General features: G+C 43.8%; 1 protein-coding gene across 1 annotated transcript in view; it reads left to right on the top strand.

The window, feature by feature from the left end:
- LOC137432947 (inhibitor of nuclear factor kappa-B kinase subunit alpha) overlaps positions 1–21,555 on the top strand; it is an 82,946-nt gene that overhangs the window by 20,933 nt on the left and 40,458 nt on the right. The window contains exons 8-11 of the mRNA XM_068125284.2: positions 7,948–8,072; positions 8,431–8,538; positions 12,847–12,982; positions 16,586–16,774. Coding sequence (XP_067981385.1) covers positions 7,948–8,072; positions 8,431–8,538; positions 12,847–12,982; positions 16,586–16,774 — 558 coding nt within the window. The remainder of the gene's footprint in view (positions 1–7,947; positions 8,073–8,430; positions 8,539–12,846; positions 12,983–16,585; positions 16,775–21,555) is intronic.

Here is a 21,555-nt window from a genome sequence, read left to right as displayed (position 1 = left end):
TTATATATATCATGGCAGCAGTTCGCAGAGTGCCCCTCACTGGACTTTCAAATTTCTCTGATCTGCTTTCAAACTTCACACAGATGACGGATGTGTACCACAATTATGGTAGATGTGATTACATCTTTGACATTTACAATGACAATCCATCAGTGAAAGACAGTGAAAGGTTGCGGAGATGCAGTGTGACTCCAGTAGTTCTGAGCACGGTTGAACAGACAACCCCCCTTCCTAAGGACATGGCAACATTCTGGGCATCGAACAAAAACAAAGTGCTGCTGGAGAAGCTAATCTATAACTATGTGCGTGAACAGTCATCGCAAGGCCATTAACAGCCGACAATACTCAGCCAGCTATGCATAGACTGTAACGACTGGCAGTGCATAAAGATTCACAATAGTACAGAACATGACATGCGGAACCTGCACTGCACAGTTGAGGAGGCAGATCTACGCATACCCATGCATGTCCTTGATTGTCTCCAGGCAGGTTACAAAACCTACGTTGTTATCTCCAATGATACAGATGTGATAGTTGCCTTACTGTTTTATATGCCAATCTTTCTTCAAGAGGGACTGAAGGAACTGTGGGTAGGGGCAGGTAGAGGCACCACCACCCATTATGTACCCCTTCACATTCTGCATGCACCGCTGGATCCTGATCTCTGCGCAGTACTTCCAGCACTACACAGCCTCACAGGGTGTGATATCACCAGCAAGATTGGCACCAAGAAAGCAGCCCTCAAGGCTGACCCTGAGATCCACTTGCGAGGATTTGGCACAACCGCTCCACTAACTTCTGCAGTGATTCAGAATGCAGAACAATATTTGGTCAAAGTAGCAGATGCTGGGAGCAAATCCGATAATTTCCAGGAGCTTCGAGCTTATCAATTCCATTTCTCAAAATCAACATCGCATCAAAATTTGCCACCGACAAGTCAAGGCCTTGAACCCCACATTTATCATGCATTCTACAATGCATACACCACTATGCATGCTCTAGATAGGCAACTCAACGTTAGAATAGGAGACCTTGATCCAGTGGATTACGGATTTACCCTCGAGAATGGCCATCTTTTGCCATCAACATCATGGAAAACCCTCGAGCCACGTTGGTCCCTGGTGTGTCATTGTGGCAAATGCGCTCATGTAACGTGCCCTTGTCGAGAAGCTTCGGTAAAATGTTCTGTGTTCTGCAAGTGCCAGAAGACTGAAAACTAAAAATCCTTACAACTGAGATGAAACATTAGACTCTGATATGCACCGAAATTACAACTTTGAGGTAAATAATCATTGATTTAGAGTCATTTCAAGTATAGCCATTAGGTTTTGGTGGCCATTTTGGACGCCATTGTGGATTTTTAGGTTACATGATAACTCAACCAAATGAACCACTGTATTATTATACTCTTATCATTGGATTCCTTGGCCTTAAATGCATGAGTATAGCCACCAACATCAAGCGTCTATGTGTTTTGATGACTGATATATGGACAACTGCGATTTTGAATGGCGGCCATTTTGAAATTCAAGATGGCTGCCCCAAACGAAGGAGCCAATGTAATTGTTATTGGGCTTATTGAGTTCCTTGACCCTGAAAACATGGGTTTAGGCACCAATATCATGTCTCTATGAGTCTCAAAGACCAAGATATGGTCAAAAGTAATACTTATGGTGGCCATTTTGAAAAGCGCCCTCTGCAGCAAAATCTATACAGATTTGGGCTTGTCACCCAAATTTTTTTGAAAGGTCTTGGTATGTACAACAATAAAATCATGCGTGTCTTTGTACTTTTGCGATGGCCACGAACTCCCCCCTAGAGCCAGGAATAGTAGCAAAGGCGCAGGAGGCATGCAGGAAAATGTTCGGAGAACGCTTGGATTCGGAAGAGGGTCAGAGAGCGGTATTCAGGATTGCAAAGCAGATAGCGAAAGAGAGGTGTGATGTGATGGGGGTGAGTTGCTTGAAGGATGAAGTGGGACAAATCGTTGTGGACCCAGATGGAATTAAAGGAAGATGGAAAAGATATATGGAAATGCTGTTGAATACAGAGAATGAATGGGAAGGCAACATAGAGAGTAACCCAGTTTTAGGACCGGCAGAGAAGATAACTGAGAAGGAAGTTGAGGAAGCGATAAAAGCAATGAAGAGTAGAAAAGCGGGAGGGCCGACGGGAGTTGTGGGAGATATGTTGAAGGCAGCAGGAAGTTGGGGTGTGAAGAGAATGACAGCGATCTGTAATCTGGTGGTGAAAGAAGGCTGCATTCCAGTGGATTGGGAACTGAGTACCCTTGTCCCTCTATACAAGGGGAAAGGTGACCCTCTGGAGTGTGGCTCGTACCGAGCGATAAAGTTATTGGAGCATGGAATGAAGGTATTGGAAAGGGTGTTGGAGAGGAGGATAAGGAAGAAGGTGAAGATCGACGAAATGCAGTTTGGATTTATGCCAGGAAGAGGAACGACAGACGGGCTCTTTATTGTGAGGCAGTTGCAGGAGAAGTGCATGGAGAAGAGGAAGAAGTTGTTTCTTGGGTTTGTTGATCTGGAGAAAGCATTCGATAGGGTTCCACGCGAAGTATTGACATGGGCATTGAGGAAATTAGAAGTGGAGGAATGGTTGATCAGAGTAGTGATGGCAATGTACAAAAGAGCGCGCACAGCTGTAAGGACGAAGGACGGGAACAGTGGTGAGTTTGAGGTGAAGGTGGGAGTGCATCAGGGGTCGGTACTAAGTCCACTACTATTTGTAGCTGTGATGGAGGTGCTGGCTCAGAACGTAAAGGAGGGTTTACCGTGGGAGTTGTTGTATGCAGATGATCTGGTGTTGATGGCGGAAAGTATGGATGGACTCAAAGAAAAGATGAACAAGTGGAAGGAATGTATGGAGACAAAAGGTCTGAAGGTGAATATAGGAAAGACGAAGGTGATGGCAAGTTGTAAAGCATGTGGTGAGGTGGAAAGAACTGGGAAGTGGCCATGTGCTGTGTGCAGGAAGGGTGTCGGAGTGAACTCCATTCAATGTACAATGTGCGCTGAGTGGGTTCATCAAAAATGTAGTGGTCTGAGAGGGTCATTAACCAGTGTAGCAGCTACATTCAAATGTAAGGTGTGCAAAGAGGGAGCTGCAGATGGAGGAAATGTTGAGTTGGATCTTGGAGATGGCGTGAAGCTGGAAGGTGTGAAAACATTTTGCTACCTCGGTGACATGCTGAAAGGAGAAGGTGGATCAGACTCTGCAACGGTTGCTGGAGTGAGATGTGCATGGAATAAGTTTCGGGAACTGAGTGGCGTGCTGATGAGGACGGGAGTGTCGTTGAAGCTGAAGGGAAAGGTGTTTGCTGCATGTGTGAGAAGTGTTATGATTTATGGGAGCGAGACATGGGTCATGAATGTCGAGCAGCAACGAAGGCTGGAAAGGGTGGAAATGCGAATGGTGTCGGTGGATGTGCGGAGTATCGTTGAGAGAGAGGAAGACAAATGATGAATTGCGAAAAATGATGGGAATAGAGCCTGTGATTGATGCTGTGAAGAGGAACAGGTTGAGATGGTTTAGTCATGTGTTGAGGAAGGATGAAAGTGACTGGTTGAGAAGAGTGATGGAAATGAATGTAGAAGGAAGTAGAGGACGGGGAAGACCGAGAAAGACTTGGCTAAAGATGGTGGAAGAAGAAATGCGGGCAAGGGGATTAACTCGGAGAGATGCAGAAAATAGGGCAAAATGGAGAAGATTGTCATGGGGACCGCAAGGCTAACCCCCACACTAGCAGGGAAAATGGCCTTAAAATGCATGTTGTTGTGTTGTTGTCCCCCTTTACGATTAGGTACACATAGGCACACGACGACTCCACCTAATCCCCAACAGCTGTGATTCCCCGAACCTTCCCTCATTCGTGCATATCGTGCCAAATCACCATTCAAATCTCGAGCCATAACCCAACTGCCACACACATTAATCATCTATCTATAATTCCAGTAATCTCTGTGTGTTTGTTTGTACGTTTGTTTGTCTGTGACCGCTGTTTCTCGACAACCACGGGTCCGATATACTTTAAACTTGCCAGGTATATTGCTGGGGACCCGAGGATGTGCCTTTTCAAGGTTTCATATTAATCGGACAATTACTTACCGAGCTATGTCCAAAAAACGATTCAACCAATCAGAGAGCAGCGAGCTATCGCGTGTGCCGAACGTGGCGGACACACTCTGCCTCGGATGGCACATTTGAGAGCGTATTCATTTATTTCACGTTTGCAAACTATGTTGGCGCTATGTTGGCGTTAAACTATGTTTTAAAACTAATAAAAACCCCGGGGGGATTGTCACTGTACTCGCAAGCCGTTCGCCGTTCGCTTTGGCGTTGCGAATGGACCAAAACATTTCATGAACCAAACCATTTCATGTAAATAGAGGGGGGGATATAATTTTAGATATAGATATAGTACGGGCATGCCCTAGTAATTACAATCCAGATACAATAATCACACGACACGATACACTCATTCAAACACTTCTTAGAAACACCGCTTAATTTTCACTTTATTTTACATTGCATAACCTCATTGAACATGTTCTCAATTGCTCCACCACCAAGATTCCTCAAAACCTCCTCAGGACGAACAACCAAGACTACTGCCTCAAACATAGCTAACCCGCATTTTGCCTCTATCACCACGTCATCGACCATCACCATGGATATCTGCCACAGCCCTTGGAACACAAGACAGCGAGAGGCATGGCGGTAGGGATTTTTACTTCACCCTACCTCTTCAGACCTCACTAGCACAAGAACATTTGGGCACCAAATAGCACCTCATTAAACAGCCCTGATGCTTCCTTCATTTATACAAGCAATTAGGTTCGCAGCGCTTGTTCCCGCTCAGAGAGCACAGCAAGAGGTGCTAGCCCATGTTAATCGGGGACATCCGATGCGTGCCGCAGCCAGAAGGAAGAATGACCATGAATCGCGATTGGGATCTCGCGTGGAGGGGGAGAGGAAGGGGGGGGGGGGGGGGGTTAACGCTCGGATTGGACATGTACCAATGGGCACCGCTAACCACGCCTAGCTCGATTCTCATCCGAATCCAGGCCATGCCCTCACCAGGCCACTATATAAACAACATCTCCAGACGCACCGAGGAATGATGATCTTGGCTTGGTTGGTGGTACATGGCAATAGCCGGGTCAGAGCTGATTGGAACGGAGCTGAAGCTGGGAGCTGCGGAGTTTTCCGTTGGCAGAATGGAGTGCTGGGCGAGCGAGCAAAGCAGGCACCGTGCACAGTGTGGCATATTCATTAGGACAAAGCCAATGCACACACACACACACACACACACACACACACACACACACACACACACACACCCATTAAGGAAATCTCTCATCTCACATGATAAGCAGGTCTATCTCCTCACATGTTCTTTCCCTATCTTTCTTCACATCGTCTCCCTTGGACGCAAGACCTCAACAACAGCGGCATAGCCACTTCCTGTTCTTTTCAGGGCAGGAACCATATATATGCACCTCTTTCCAGTTTCCTCCTTGCACCGCACCTCACCCGGTCCCCTCACAGCACTCCCACCTGCACCTCTACAATATGCACTTGAGACACCAAGCAGTATTCCTCCTTTTACCCCCTCCATTAGCGTATCGGTAGCACGGGCACGACGGCCCGCATCCGGTGAGCAAGAGGTCGACGTTTGTTGTGCACCGCTCCTTTCCTATTCCATCTCCAGGCGTTACATGACATCATCACCAGGCACCGAAAGGGGCCCGCAATGATGCGTGCTGAAAGAGGGAGTACTCAGTTTTCATTCCGGTTTCTTGTTTTCTTGTTTGCCCGGGCGATATCTCAGCCATCCTTTGAGCTAGGAAGCTGAAATTTCACCAAAATAGTGAGTGAGCACGTGCATTGGCAAAAATGGTATTTAACATTTTTTTTTTTTGATGAATCAATTAGTTGGTTAACTTTAATTATTGATTTATTAAGTATTTATTTTCTTTCTCATCTGGGCAATATCTCGGGCACCTTTTGAGCTCGTAAGCTGATATTTGTACATGACAATGACCAAGTAATTTGGCTTTGAAGGATAATTTTGATTTACTTATTTATTGATTAATTAATTAATCGATTAATTATTTAATTATTCGATGAATTACTTCATTAATTATTTTTTTAAGTTACAGATTCAGATGAAACAGTGGTGGTTTACATATCAAGGGAGGTGCCCTACATCTGGCACATAAAACACATTTACTTCTTCATGCAGCTGTATGAATAAAATTGGTGCCCCTTTATGTGAACTTTTCTAGAGCATTACTTGGTTCCTCCTCAGAACACAAGGGAAGTCCAGCATGCACACGAGATCTTTTTTTGAATGTCCCTTCTTTTCTATTGTTTGCCACATGGCACATCTATCTATCTATATTATAAAAGGAGCCATGTCTGTCTGTTTGTTTGTTTGTCGTGTTATAACTTGAGAATGGATTAACGGATTTCAATAAATCCAACTACGGTGGATCCGGGTAACTCCCGGGAGTGTGAGCCAAAATAAGTTGTTTTTTTTTATTTTAAATTTCATGGGTACATGGACACACATGTGAAAACTGCAAATGCCAACATGTGACGTTGGTTATCCCTGCACAGAGAGCAGGATCTCCCAGGAATCCTTTTTTTTTTTTCCTTCCCCCAAAGATAGCCATTGCAGCAAAGATTGGTATTTCTGTCAGCGAAGCGATGGATCTTCTATTCTAGTACCATATAAAGGGGCCTTTTCTATGCCCCTGGCATTTTCCCCAATAAATATATTAGCCAATTGATTAATGATTTAATTATTTTACAATTATTTATTTATTTTCATTTATTAATCACTTATTTATTTTCTCTCATCTGGGCAATATCTCAAGCACCTTTTTTTGCTCGGAAGCTGATATTCAGACACAACAGTGACCCCAAGTGATTTGGCTAAAAAGGATGTTTTTTATTTTTTTGATTAATTAATTAATTGATCAATTATTTATTGATTAATCAATTATGTATTTATTTTTTCGATTAATTAATTATTTGGTTAATTTTCAAAAAGTTACAGCCTTGGATGAAACACTGGTGCTTTAGGTATTCTATTAGCCAGTTGATTAAGAAATTAATTATTTTATGATGTATTATTTATTTATGTTGATTACGCAATTGATTGATCAATTATTGTGCACCTCTCCCTCCTAATACCGTCTCTATTTGCTGCACGGTGGCATCACCGGGCGCCGAACTTGCACCGGCAATGCCGCGTGCTGGAGGATATGTTATTTATTTATTTGGCATGGGGGCGGTTTACTTTGAATGTATCTCCACTTGTTTTAGTTATTCCTTTCTTTTTTCTGGTTGCAAGATTAAAACAAATTTCATTCTATATTTTATACATTCAACAATAAACCTGATTTGACCGATTTGATTGATTGTACCTCACTTCTCCTATCTGTGGAAGGCAGATAAACCTTGAATTAAAAAACACCTTTTATTACTCTTCCCTCCAGGGCTTCAGGCAGGCAGTGCATTCATCACATTGTGTCCACCCCCATCCTGACCCATGATCTTTGTTATCCCCATTAACATTTCCTCACCCATCCCTCTTACTTGTTTGTCTCAGCCAACCTCGTGGATGGTGATGACAATTGACCTGACCTGATCTCAATGCAGTTACATTTTCAATGAAATATCTTTAATATTTTTCACAAAATAATTAAGAAGCAAATTCCATTTTCATGTCAACAGTTGTACAGTACAGTATTGCATTTGTTGAAGCTCAACATGTGCTTACTGACCCTTACATAATTGAAGGTCATGTCTTTGTCGTCAGTTCTCAAGCTTGCTTTCCTACCAAAACATAATACATGAGGTTACTTATTGCCAAAGCTCTGTCAAACGACTTTCTTGTGCACCTTGTTTTTGTTACAGGCTCCAGAGTTGTTTGAGGGACAAAAGTACACGGTGACGGTCGATTACTGGAGCTTTGCCACTGTTGTGTTTGAATGCATCACTGGCTACCGGCCTTTCCTGCCCAACATGCACCCTGTGCAGTGGTAAATACCAGTTTATTTTCTGCCATATACAACACAATTCTTATATTGATACCAACAACACAACTAGTTTTTCTGTTTATTGTTAAATTTTTAATTACTTATAGCTATGTTGTTCTTTGCATCTCTGCTTCACATTCTGCCTCATCCATATGCATTTCTTCGCTGTTAATTCTTCCAAACTCCACCGTATTATTCTGTATACAATTTCTGTCTGCACACGGAAACATTGTTCTTTGTTTACCACTGCACTTCCGCAAAACAAAATCGACCAATCACATTATGTATGCATTTCCTGAAGCCAGGTTAAGCTGATCGCCGAGATTGCTAGATTATTGAACAGTTGTGCTGTATATTGCAGGCATCGCATTGTTCGAACCAAGGGCAAGCATGACATCGTTGCTATTGAGGAGATGAACAGGAACATCAAGTTCTCCAGCCACATACCAATACCACACAACCTCAACCCGTAAGCATCATGACAGGGTTTCATATGATGATATAGGCCTGATGACCCATCTTTGCTCTTTAAATCTTCGGGTCCCTTCTGATGACTCCATTGAACTATTTGGTTTTCTGTTTGATTACATTCAAATTGCTAACGTGGATCGGCTCCCTGTGCTGGCCTCCCCACACATCGCTGCAGAAACACGGCTTGTTTTAACTGAGGATAATGACCTGACTGAGCTTGAGTTGCTGTGTTGTCATGATTTATACCAATCATAATACAAACATTTATTTTTGTACAAATGTATTTGTAATTTTGGTGATATTATTTATTTGTAATTTATTTGTAATCTAAAAAGGTCCAAGTGATGTAAAACTCTAAATGGTCAAGGGTCTAAGCTGGTCTTATAGGTCTTTGGAGTCTTCAGGGCCTTATGGCCTTATGGTCTTTAAAGGTCTTTGGGGTCTTTTTGGTCTTCGGGGTTTTAGGATCTTTTTTGTCTGTAGGGTAATCTGGGTCTTCAGGGTATTGAAGGGTATTCTTGGTCTTCAGGGTGTTTTGGGACTTCAGGGTTTTTTGGGACTTCAGGGTTTTTTGGGACTTCAGGGACTTTTGGGTCATCTGGGTATTTTAGGGTATTTGGGGTCTTTTGAGTCCTTTTGGTGTCTTTTGTGGTCTTTCAGGTCTTTGTGATCTTTTGGGTCATTGTGATCTTTTGGGTCTTTGTGATTTTTTGTGGTCTTCGGGGTCTTTAAGGTTATTTTGGTTCTTCGGGGTATTTTTGGGGTCTTTTAGATATTTTCGGTCTTCGGGGTATATTAGGTCTTCTGGGTCTCTTGGGTCTTCGGGGTGTTTTGGGACTTCATGGTCTTTTGGGTTATCTGGATCTTTTAGGGTATTTGTGGTCTTTTGGGGCTTTGTGATCTTTTGGGTCTTCAGGGTCTTTAAGGTTATTTTGGGGTCTTTTGGGTCTTCAGGGTTAAAGGGTCTTCATGGTATTTTGGCTCCTTTTCGGTAATCTGGGTGTCGTTGGAGTCTTTTGTGTTTTCAGAGTATTTTTGGTCTTTTGGATCTTGGTAGTATTTTTAGGATCCTCAGGGTCTTTAAAGGTCTTTGGGTTATTTTGGGTCTTGGGGAACTTAAAGGGTCTTCAAAGGTCTAAGCCCTAAGGGGTCTCAGCAGTCTAAAGGGTCGAAAGCTATATTCCAACAGTACATAATTGATAGATATGATGCAACCGACATTCAAGCAGTACATAATTAACAAGCATACACTTCACCACCTCACGGATTCACAGACCATGTTTTTCGGTTTATATATTCTTGAAGAAGTTTATATATTTTTCGGTTTATAACTTCATACCCCAAGACGTTTTGGTCACAAATATACATACATGCATACATACATGCATGCATACATACATACATACATACATACATACATACATACATACATACATACATACATACATACAGTGAAGGCCAAAAATATTATCACCCTTGCACCTTTTTCAAATAATGCACCATTTCTTCCAGAAGATTGTTGAAATTAAAAAATATTTTGGTATCCACATATGTATTTCTTTGGATTGCAGTGGAACCAAACAAAAAAAGCTGAAAAATTACTACATCTTATCTTATTCCACACAGAAATCCTAAAATGGCCTGGACAATATTATTGGCACCTTTCAGAAGTTGTTAGAAAGAATTAGATTTCCAACAGGTGATTCGCCTTTACTTTAGAATTGAACTCACCTATGGTGAGTTGTTGGTGCCTGCAATATAAAAATCACTCATTCAACCAGTTTCAACAGAGAAAAGGAGTCATTCTGCTGTTTTGTGTCTGTGTGTAGCACAATGAGCATGGAGAAAAGAAAGAAAACCAGCAAAATCTCTAAGGAGGTCAGACACAAGATTGTTGCCAAGCATGGACAATCTCAAGGCTTTAAGTCCATCTCCAGAGACCTTGATGTTCCTGTGTCCACTGTACGCAATGTTATCAGGAAATTTAAGGCCCATGGCACTGTAGCCAACCTCCCTGGATGTGGCCGCAATAGAAAACTTGATCGAAGATTGCAGCGAAGGATTGTTCTAATGGTGGAGAAAGCACCTCGATCAACTGCCAAACAGATTCAAGCTGACCTTCAGACACAAGGAACAACAGTTTCAGCTCGCACCATCTGTCGCCAACTCAATGAAAGGGTGTTCTGTGGTAGGAGGACCCCACTGCTGAGAGAGACAAAAGAAAGCCCAACTGGAGTTTTCCAAAACATCCATGAACAAGCCAAACAACCTTCTGGGAAAATGTCCTTTGGACAGATGAGACCAAATTAGAGCTTTTTGGTAAAGCACATCATCTCTATGTTTACAGAAAACAAAATGAAGCCTTCAAAGAAAAGAACACCTTCCCTACAGTCAAACATGGAGGAGGTTCAGTTTTGTTTTAGGGTTGCTGTGCTGCCTCTGGCACTGGGTGCCTTTAATGTGTGCATGGCATCATGAAATCGGGAGATTACCAAGACATTTCGGAGCACAATGTTCAACCCAATGTCAGAAAGCTGGGTCTCCGTCGAAGGTCATGGGTCTTGCAGCAGGACAATGACCCTAAACACACTTCAAAAAGCACCCAGGAATTGTTCAAGACAACGCTGGACTATTCTAAAGTGGCCAGCAATGAGTGGGATTGAAGAGGAAGCGCTTGACTGCAGTTATTTTGTCCAACGGCTGTGCTACATAATATTAAGTTCAGGCCCTAGGGTGTCAATAATTTTGTCAATGCCATTTATTTTTATTTTTTATTTTTTATTGTATACAGAATGGAGGCTCGTGTAAGAGCTAACACATTGAACATGAAAACATGCACATACACATAAAACATGCAATAAAAGGGGCCGGAGACAAGAGGGGGCGAGAGAGGGAAGCACATAAGTACAACAACAGAAGAGAACAGGGACGTCGGTAAATCTGTGGAAGGGGGAGGGCTGGAGGGAGGAGGGAGGGGTACATGGTATAAAGCAAATGAACACTTCTAGGAATTTCAGGAAAGAAGTTGGGGATTGAAAGAGGCGGATTTGGGGTGTTTTAACGGGGGTAGAAAAGATCAAGGTTTTGGATGGGGGAAGATAAGAGATGGTGGTGAACAGCTGTTTTAAAGACCTGGAGGGAGGAGTGGGATTGAAGAGATTGAGGGAGTTTGCTCCAGAGGCGGGAGAAAAGAGGAATGAAAGAGTGAAGGTGAGCAGAGAGTCTTGATTTTGCCAGTTTCACCAGAAGACGGTTGCTGGCAGATCTTGTGTGACCTGCAGGAATATTAGGGGGACAGAGCCCAGACAGAGCTGGGGGAGCTAGGCCAGAGAGGAGTCGATGGAAGACAGAAAGACCACCAACCTGCCTGTGGTGAGCGAGTGAAAGGCCTCAGAATCAGCTTCATTGCGGGAGATTACAATGATTCTGAAAGCTTTTGTTTCAACAGCATGAAGTCGAGCTAGGTGTGAGGCAGGAGCACCAGCCCAGAGGGGAGAGCAGTATTCCATCAAGCTGTGGATGAAAGCTTTGTCTGTGGTGAGGGGCTCAGAAGTGCCCAGAAAGGACTTCGCACGACGGAGGATGCACAGTCGTCGACTGGCTTTGAAGGCCAGCTTGGAAATGTGGTTTTCCCAGGAAAGATCATGGCAGATAGTGAGATCCAAAAGCTTGAGTGACAGAACTTCTTGGAGAGGATTGTTGAGAAAGTAGATGGGAGGGTTGTCCAGTCAGTCTTTTTGGAGAGATAGTAAGAGTGTAAGATTTGTCTGGATTGAAAGTCATGTTGCACTTGTTTGACCAGTCTGTGATTTTGTCCAGGTCTGCAGAGAGTGAAGAGGCTGCTGCCTGCCGATTTGAGGGTTGAGATATAGAGCCGCAGAGAGTGGAGTCATCAGCAAAGAAATAGAGAGGATTTTCCAGAAAGTCGGAGAGATCATTAATGAAGACCAGAAAAAGCACAGGGCCCAGAATACTGCCTTGAGGAACTCCAGCCTGAACAGGAAGGGGAGATGAGAGAATTCCTTTGAGGGCCATACGTTGACTGCGACCAGAAAGGAAGTCTGCTAGCCAGGATATATTAAGTTCTGAATCAAAAACAAAGGTTCTGTAATATTAACAGTGAAATAAAGAATTGTGGAGACCAAACACTTTTGTCAACTTCAACTTATTTTTCGAGAAAATTATGAGTTGTTTGAAAAAAGTGCAAGGGTGCCAATATTTTTGGCCAAGACTGTACATAACCATACATGTTTCCTCCATTTTAATAAGGGATGTTGAATTGACTTGTTTTTGATTTGGATTGAAGGGTGTTAACAGGCCACTTGGAACACTGGTTGCAGCTTGTGCTGTGCTGGAACCCTTCTGAACGTGGAGGAGGAATTGACACCGAAACAGGCCGACCCAATGGCTTCCTAATCCTTGACACAATCCTTCGCAGCAAGGTTAGGAATTTTACCCAAGCACCGCAATTCACCTCTTCTGTTTTGTACAGTAAATATGTGTGTGGTTCATGGACCATCTGTAATTGCTGGACAGTTGTCTTATTACTTGCAAATTCGAGGATTTTTCAAGTACGATGTTTTGGTTGGTCTTGTTCATTATTTTATTCTGTCTGTCTGTTTGTATGTCAATCGCCTACAGGCCACAATTCTAAACTAATCATCATGAAGCTTTAGCAAGTTCTAGAGGTAGTCACAACTGAGAAGCCTATTGATTTTGAGGGCAAAAGTCAAAGGTCAACTCATGGTCAAACTTCTAAAATCATCAATTTTCATCTGAAAATCCATTTTCATCTGGTTGACCTGAGCTATGATTGATTGTCAATTTTAATCTTGATGAAATGGACAATTTGTCTCCATGGCAACGTTTTTTGGGGGTTAGGGTTGGATTTTGCAAGGACATTTCTCTTTTTTTTTTTCTTTTTTTTTGTATACAGAATCGAGGCTTGTGAAAGAGCTAACATTTATCACAAAAAAAAAATCAAACTAACAAACAAAATATATAAAAAGAGGGAGCAGTAGACAAGATGGGGAGAGAAGGGGAAGCACACAAACACAACATTTGAGAGCAGGGACATCGGGAGATCTGTGGGATGGAGAGGGCTTGGGGGGAGGAGGCGTGGGAAGGGGAAGGGGGTTTGGAGAAGTATAAAACACAAGGACACCAAGCACTTCCAGGAAAGAAGTTGGTATTTCAAAAAAGTGGATTTGGGGTGAAATTAGCGGGGGTAGAAAAGATCAAGGTTATGGATGGGGGAAGATAAGAGATGGTGGTGAACAGCTGTTTTAAAGACCTGGAGGGAGGAGTGGGATTGAAGAGAGTGAGGGAGTTTGTTCCAGAGGCGGGAGAAAAGAGGAATGAAGGAGTGAAGGTGAGCAGAGAGTCTTGATTTTGGCAGTTTAACCATAAGAGGGTTGCAGGCAGATCTTGTGCGACCTGTAGGAATATTTGGGGGACAGAGCCCAGAGAGAGCTGGGGGAGCAAGGCCAGAGAGGAGTCGGTGGAAGACGGAAAGACCACCAATCTGCCTGCGGTGAGTAAGTGAAAGGCCCTCGGAGATAACTTCATCGCGGGAGATTCCAATGATTCTGAACGCTTTGGTTTCAACAGCATGAAGACGAGCTAGGTGTGAGGCAGGAGCACCAGCCCAGAGGGGAGAGCAGTACTCGATTGAGCTATGGATGAAAGCCTTGTATGTGGTGAGGAGGTCAGGTGTGCCAAGGAAGGACTTCGCACGACGGAGGATGCCCAGTTGGTGACTGGCTTTGGAGGCCAGCTTGGAAATGTGGTTTTCCCAGGAAAGATCATGGCAGATAGTGAGACCCAAAAGCTTGAGTGACAGAACTTCTTGGAGAGGATTATTCAGAAAGTGGATGGGAGGGTTGTCCAGTCGGTCTTTTCGGAGAGACATCGTAAGAGTGTGAGATTTGTCAGGATTGAAAGATATGTTCCACTTGTTTGCCCAGTCTGTGATATTGTCCAGGTCTGCAGAGAGTGAGGAGACTGCAGACTGCCGATCTGAGGGATGAGGAATGGAGCGGCAGAGAGTGGAGTCATCAGCAAAGAGATAGAGAGGATTTTCCAGAGAGTCGGAGAGATCGTTGATGAAGACCAGAAAAAGCACAGGGCCCAGAACACTGCCTTGTGGAACTCCAGCCTGAACAGGAAGAGGAGATGAGAGAAACCCATTCAGGGCCACACGTTGACTGCGACTAGAGAGGAAGTCCGCCAGCCATGCGTGGAGAAAAGGTCAAATAAAAGGTCTCTGCACGACGTCTTCCTTGTATTGTTTATTTAACCCCCTACGGCAGTTGTGGGCAAACTAAACGAATCAGAGGGCCATAGATCCAGCCCTGAAACAACTTCAAGGGCTGCCAGATCCCCCTTTCCCACAATTACAAGCCAAAATGTTATATTTAAACTTAAAAAGAGCGATATAGTATATTCCATTATATAAATCATTTAGAATATAATGAGGGATTGGGCACACAAAATAAAAAGCATTCTAAGTCCGAACTAGAAAGCATCTCAAAATGCAAAGCCCATCCGCTTTGTACTCAAACGAAACTTCATGAAAACAACAGCTAAAAAAATGCAAAATATATCAGTTTTTTTTCTCCATATTCTCAAAATAAAAAGCTCAAATGGTAAACGAGAAAGCATTTCAAAATGCAAGCGGGCAGAATAAAAAACAGACGCGATTACAAAACCCAGCCGCCTCACGCTGCACAGCGGCGGACAGACTAATAAGGCCTATTTGTACTCACTGGGAATTTACGCTTTGACATTTTGACCAAATTATTAATTAGTCTTCTCCATATTCTCATAATAAAGATGATAAGCTCAAGTGGTAAAAAATTACACACACACACACACACACACACACACACACACACACACGGTGGCTACTTTGATATCAGGTCGTTCGTTCTCTATTCCATCTCCTGAAGCCCACCCACTTGTGGAGATAGCAGTCAACAACAGCAATGTCAACAGCAAGTCATCTGAGATGTTACACAATGAAAACGCTTCACCGCAACTACCACCTGCTGCATAACACTTTATGCCCTGCGAGTTACACAATGAAAATATTCCACCACATTTATTAGTCCAATTAGCTCTGCCCCTTATCCCCATTGAAACAATGCTCAGACATTTGTGGATTTTCCTCAACTTTTGTGGAATTTTCCTTGACAATTGTGGGATTTTTCCTCGACATTCGTGATATTTCCCGCAAATTTGGAACCTATCGCCCCTTTTCACATTGAAACGATGCACCCACATTCGCGGATTCGACATTCGCAGCATTTTCCAGGAGCGTATACCCCGTGAATGCCGGGGTCCGACAGTACCAGTGTTCCAATACAGTTGTGGAATAATAAACTTGCCACAATCGGAAATCAGTGAACTAGGTATCAAAACAAGGAAACTCTTCAGTCGTCACAATCCACAAAATGTTGTGCACGGAATGACAACTGTCGGATTGGATGAGTATGTGAAAGGTTTAACAAACAACCGAATCCAATTTGTATGTGAACATGAAGCCAGCAAGTCAGAAAGGGTATCCTTAACCCCAATTTTTTCCCCAAAAACAGGTGTGAATGGAAGATGTCACACATGAAACTGAAACGGTAACAAATACAGCCCCAACAATTGCAAAAAAGATAAAAGAAAAATATAAAGCAAAGAATACCTACGTATATGATGGACAAATGTATACTCAACTGGGAAAACGATAAAAGAGCAGGGAGATATTTTTTTTAAATACAAAGAAGGCTAACTGGAGAGGCTAGAAGAGGTCAGCTCAACTTGCGATGGAAACAAATCATAACGAGGTTGTGTTGGGAAGGTGACAAAAACAAACGGATTAGATTTTGGTTCAGATCCCGATCCGTCCTATCAGTGGCATACAAATCGTATACTTTTCAGCCTGGTCGAGGTATGCGCTCTACCGAGTGCTACTCTTCTTCATTTCATGTTTTCCTTTCTCTCATCCACCTTCTTCCATTTAACCCCTCGCCCCCACCCTTCAATGAATGCCCAAGACTCTGCATGTACTCAACATGGTGTCAGGCGATATTCTTGCTTACCCAGTACGAGCCGAGGAAAGCCTGGAGGCTCTTCATCTCCGCTTGGAGAGGGATGCACACATCCCACTTGCACAGCAAGACCTGTTGTTGGACACAGGCATTGCATTGGACCCTCGCCGCTCCATAGGCTCCTACTTGCTGGAGGTGAGATCATTAACTTAAAATTTGTCAAATTTTAGCTGCATGTCCATAAACTAGTTGCAAATCTTTTCTTCTTTATCACTGTTAGTGTGAGCTCTTTGTCTCCCCTCATATAGATAGGGTACACCTGTTTCTTTACTTTTTTTTTCTTCTTTTCTCTGTTACTCTTTTCCTTTTCTAACAATTTGTTATCGTACACTGTGAGCCACCTTCATTTGTGAGCCTCTCTTTCTTTGGCACAAGGTAGCCACTTTCACGAGCCTCGACTCTGTATACAAAAAAAAAAAAAAAAAAAAAAAAATACCCTGGTCCAATACACCTGCACTCATTTTTTATGTCGCAGATCTACTATGAGCTCTGTGTGGTTGTTGTTGCTGTTGTTGTTGTGGTTCTTGTTGGGGGTCGATTTTTGAAATGTGCACCTATTGATTGACAGCTGCCTGACCACACCCACATTTGTCACTTGCCTCCACCCACCATGGCATCCAGCCAAAATAATATGGCTGCCATCTTGGTTTTCTGGTGGGCCTAAGACATTAGACCGATAGGCCTCTGCTGATTGTACACTGCCAGGGTTTGTTGCATCAGATTTCCATTGGCTTTTTTTTAGGGTTGAGTGTTACAATGAGGTACCCCGAAAAATCGAATCGATGTCAAATAAAAATGATTAGTAAGGTTTAATCAAGCCCATCAGCACGCATAGTATTGCCTCCCTCAAAAAATGGACCCGATATTGGGGTTAAACAATCCGTGACCGTGTAAATCAGCTCATTCTCTGTATAACCGTGGCGGAGTGTGACATGGATGAGAGGTGTCGAGTTAATTATCTAATAGCACATTAAATGTGTTTCACAATTGCGCTGTCCATCTTTTCAGAGTGCTTTAAATGCATTTTTCCCAATCGGCCCATTATTGGATTTTGTCGCAGTTTGTGACCACAGTGCAGTCATTCTAGTTCGATTATAAATGTTATTGCTAACTCCGATGTCATAGCTCACATGGTATGGCAGTCATATTGGATTAAAGGAAACTAATTGGACATTTTCTGCGAAATTGCTCAGCGATTGAAAAAAAAATTAAACTTCGCATATGTCATCAACTCCCCATGTAGTAGGGGATCAGTACTAATGTCCCATGACCAAATCTCTGGAACAAAGGTTTGAAAGTGTTTTTGACATGCCTGAAGGGTACTGAACAAATTTGGCTTGGGCTGCCCTCTTCAAAGTTCTGGCAGTTTTTGGTAGGGGTCAAATGAGGTCAAATAGGGGTCAAAATGGAAAAATATTCTAATCCTTTTGAAAAGTATACCCCCCCCCCCCCTCCCTGCACATCCTCTGACACTATATTTAGCTCACCAGGAACATGGTCCGTAAACACTAGCAACTTCTTCCCCGAAACCGCTGATGGAATTGCGACCAAGCTTGGCACAATATTTGGTATGCTACAACTCAAGTTCGTTCATGGCATTAAAAAAAATCGAGGTCTAAGGGGGTCTAGTGGGGGTCAAAGTGGCTCCAGGTTTGACCGCCAAAATATGAAAATACACACTATTTCGATGAAACTTGACCACAACCGTCACCACCAGTTATGTACCAAAGTTCTTAACAGCATTAATAAAATCGGGCCCTGCGGGGGGTGGAGAGGGGTTGCCCCCAAAATAGGTATTTGCTTTCTTCTCAGAAACTACACAGGCAATTCTGATTAAACTTGACCACAACCTTCATCACCCATGATGTACCAAAGTTTGTTCACGGCATTTGAAAACAGGGTCTAAGGGGACATGTGGGAGGTTTGACCCCCTAAAATAGGTATTGCCTCTCTTTTCCAAAACTACACACACAATTTTGATGAAACTTGATCGCAACTTTCATCACCCGTGATGTACCAATGTTTGTTCAAGGCATTAGAGAAATCGGGGTCGAAGGAGGTCTACGAGAGTAGGGGCAGGGTGGGGGTGGGAGAGTAGGGGCAGGGTCGGGGCGGGGGGGAGTAGGGGCAGGGTCGGGGCGGGGGGATTGGTTTGCTCCCCAAAATAGGTATTTTGTCGTTTTTTTGTTTTAAATCTTATGATTATGTTAGTATGGTTCTATATGCAGCCCTGTCTTTTAGTAACCATTGAAACTGGTTTAAAATACTGTGATACTGTTTAAAATACCATTAGTCTGTGTAGTATACTGCTTTATTCTACCAGGTGAGTGGTGTTGCCCCTTTTTCTGATGCCCTCGACTCCTAGAGTATCCTGAACATGAAATCAAATGTTAACATTGTATAAGCTGGGACCAACTTCTCATTTTGGCTCAATATTTAGAGATAACCTCAACCTGGTGTTGGCTTAGCGGTTAGGGTGCCGGCTTGGGATCCTAGGATCCTGGGTTCGAATCCCGGTCGATCGCTGAATTAACGCCAGGGGGGTTGACTCAGCCTGTCATCCTTCCGAGGTCGGCAAATTGAGTACCAGCTTGCTGGGATGAATGATCCGGGTGTGTACCCCGGTTTAGAATAGGTACACCGTATCCCTGCGCATCGTAAGAGACGACCAAGGGTTGGCGTCAGGAAGGGCATCCGGCCATAAAAACATTGCCTCAAACAGGGAACCATGATTGTCATGGGGCCCGCAAGGCTAACCCCCGCTCTAGCGGGAAAATGGCCTTTAAACGATCATTCATTTCGACATAACCTCAAAATGCGACCGTGGACGATTCGCGTCACACTCAATTTCAATGTTTCATACTAATTTGTGCGATCATTACAGCAGAATACATGCAAATGAGTTACCAAATGAAAGCTTAGCTTCTGCTGGTTCTTCTAAAATTAATATTATCATGTTGCAGAAATATTTCATTTGAGTTATTTGACTACATATGCCAGCACCCCACGTACATATCTGGTGCGTCACAAAAATGATAAAATTTCTACATTTACTTTTGTTTGAAGAAATATGTGAGACTTTATTCATTTGATACCACAACTATGACTTTATGACATAAACTGACAGGGTTATGGCACTCGTTAATAGAAGAAGGCAAAGCCACATACATTAATGGGATTCAATACATCTACAACTCATGCACCAATTCAATATTTTATGCTTCTGTGATATAACATATTGTCGCTCGATCCCTTCGGTTAATACCAGGGCTCGCGGATGACCAAAACGGACTTAATGAAGGCGCCGATCAAATACGGATTAGGCTATAAAAGCACGGGAGAAAGAATGAAGAGGAAGAAGCGGAAGCACTTACCTCCCGGCTCGTGCGCGCCAGCGTCTTCAACCTGGAAAGTGATTAACTCAAACGAGAACGGGTTTAAAAGGAAATGGAAAATAATACATGGGTTTATTCGAAATAAAGATCGGGACAGGGAAACGCGATGATAGAATCTAATTCTAAATTGGGACGTCCCCACTCACACTTCGGATACGAGACAAAGGAAAATGAATTAATAAAATAACCGTCCGTCGTGTACTTGTGAAATGTGGTGCGAGCTTATCTGTCTGTAGTCTGTGTGTCCGTCGTCCAACGCGGCTCCGTCCGGCCCCGCTCGTGCACCACCACGCCTCGAGCGACCCGCTCGCCCCGGCCTCGTCTGTTCAGCGGCACGCCTCGCTCCAAGCACCGCACCAACGCAGGGCTAGCGATCTCCACGCGAGGCCAATCTCCAACACGAGGCCGATCTCCAACACGAGGCACAAAGAGAGACAGGAACGGAGAGAGCGCGGGAAGAAGGAAGGCAATGAATCAGCCCAGGCCAGCAGAGAAGAGCAGAGCGCGCAATGCCGGCGAGCCGGCAGTTTTACTGCTCGCCCTGTGACATCAGGCCTTTCTTTCTCTAACCAGCGCTGCGACCCTAGTCTTCTAGAACGTTCGCACTCGCTGGCTTTCTTCCATTTGTCGAGTGCCTCCCGCTCCAACCAATCACCCGTTCCCTGGGCATGGCTATAGCCTGCCACGAGGCTCGTGCTAGACCAGCTAGTGGTGTGGCTGGCTGCGGCCCATGCGGCGGTGCCCCGATCTGGCTTCCTGCCCGTTTTCTTCCACGGTCATTGTTGTAAGGGCGGGGAACTAATTAATGTCTGCACTAAGGACCTATCTAAGTGTTTATATGAGAATGCGTTGCCATAAGGGACACAGGTTTGATCACCAGGTCTAACACACAGGGGTCTTATATTAATCCCTCCAACTATTTAACACACGAACATCCTCGTATGTTCACAGGTATACACTTATCCCGACAAACCGCCAAACACACAGAACTTATTACAGGGTAGATTCCCTATCGCGACAAATGAAGCATGATACCTATTCAGATCTACCTGACCCTATATATTCCTCCACCCAAATTCATAACACAGGCCCCCCCCCCCCCCCCCCCCCCCCGGAACCATAGCTCCTGCAAGGTTCACTGCAGGCGCTACCATTCCAGTCTTTACACTTCCTGTCTCACACTTAATTAACCTATTGAATAAATCAGGAGGGCTGTGGGAAGTGAGCTGGAGCTACTTACCTATTCTCCTTAACATGCTAATCCCCTTACCAATCATGCAAATATGTACAATCATTTTGATTCGTCGTTCTTGTGGTGGGAGGAAACAAACAACATTCAAACCGAACTTAACCACCACCCTTAACCTTAACCAAAAATCCAAAAATTTGAAACTCTATTAAACATTTGTACAGACCCCTTCCTGAAGACCGCATCCCCCGGTGGATGCCACAAGACGCAACCTTACCTGTGGGGCCATCCCAATGCACCCCTAAATTTCCACGGGCCCTGTCCTGGTGTTA

This window comes from Myxine glutinosa, chromosome 8 (assembly GCF_964187855.1).
Source record: "Myxine glutinosa chromosome 8, kmMyxGlut1.1, whole genome shotgun sequence".
NCBI classification, from domain to species: domain Eukaryota; kingdom Metazoa; phylum Chordata; class Myxini; order Myxiniformes; family Myxinidae; genus Myxine; species Myxine glutinosa.
The sequence above is the reverse complement of the archived record's forward strand: the minus strand, read 5'-3'. Positions and strand labels throughout refer to the sequence as shown.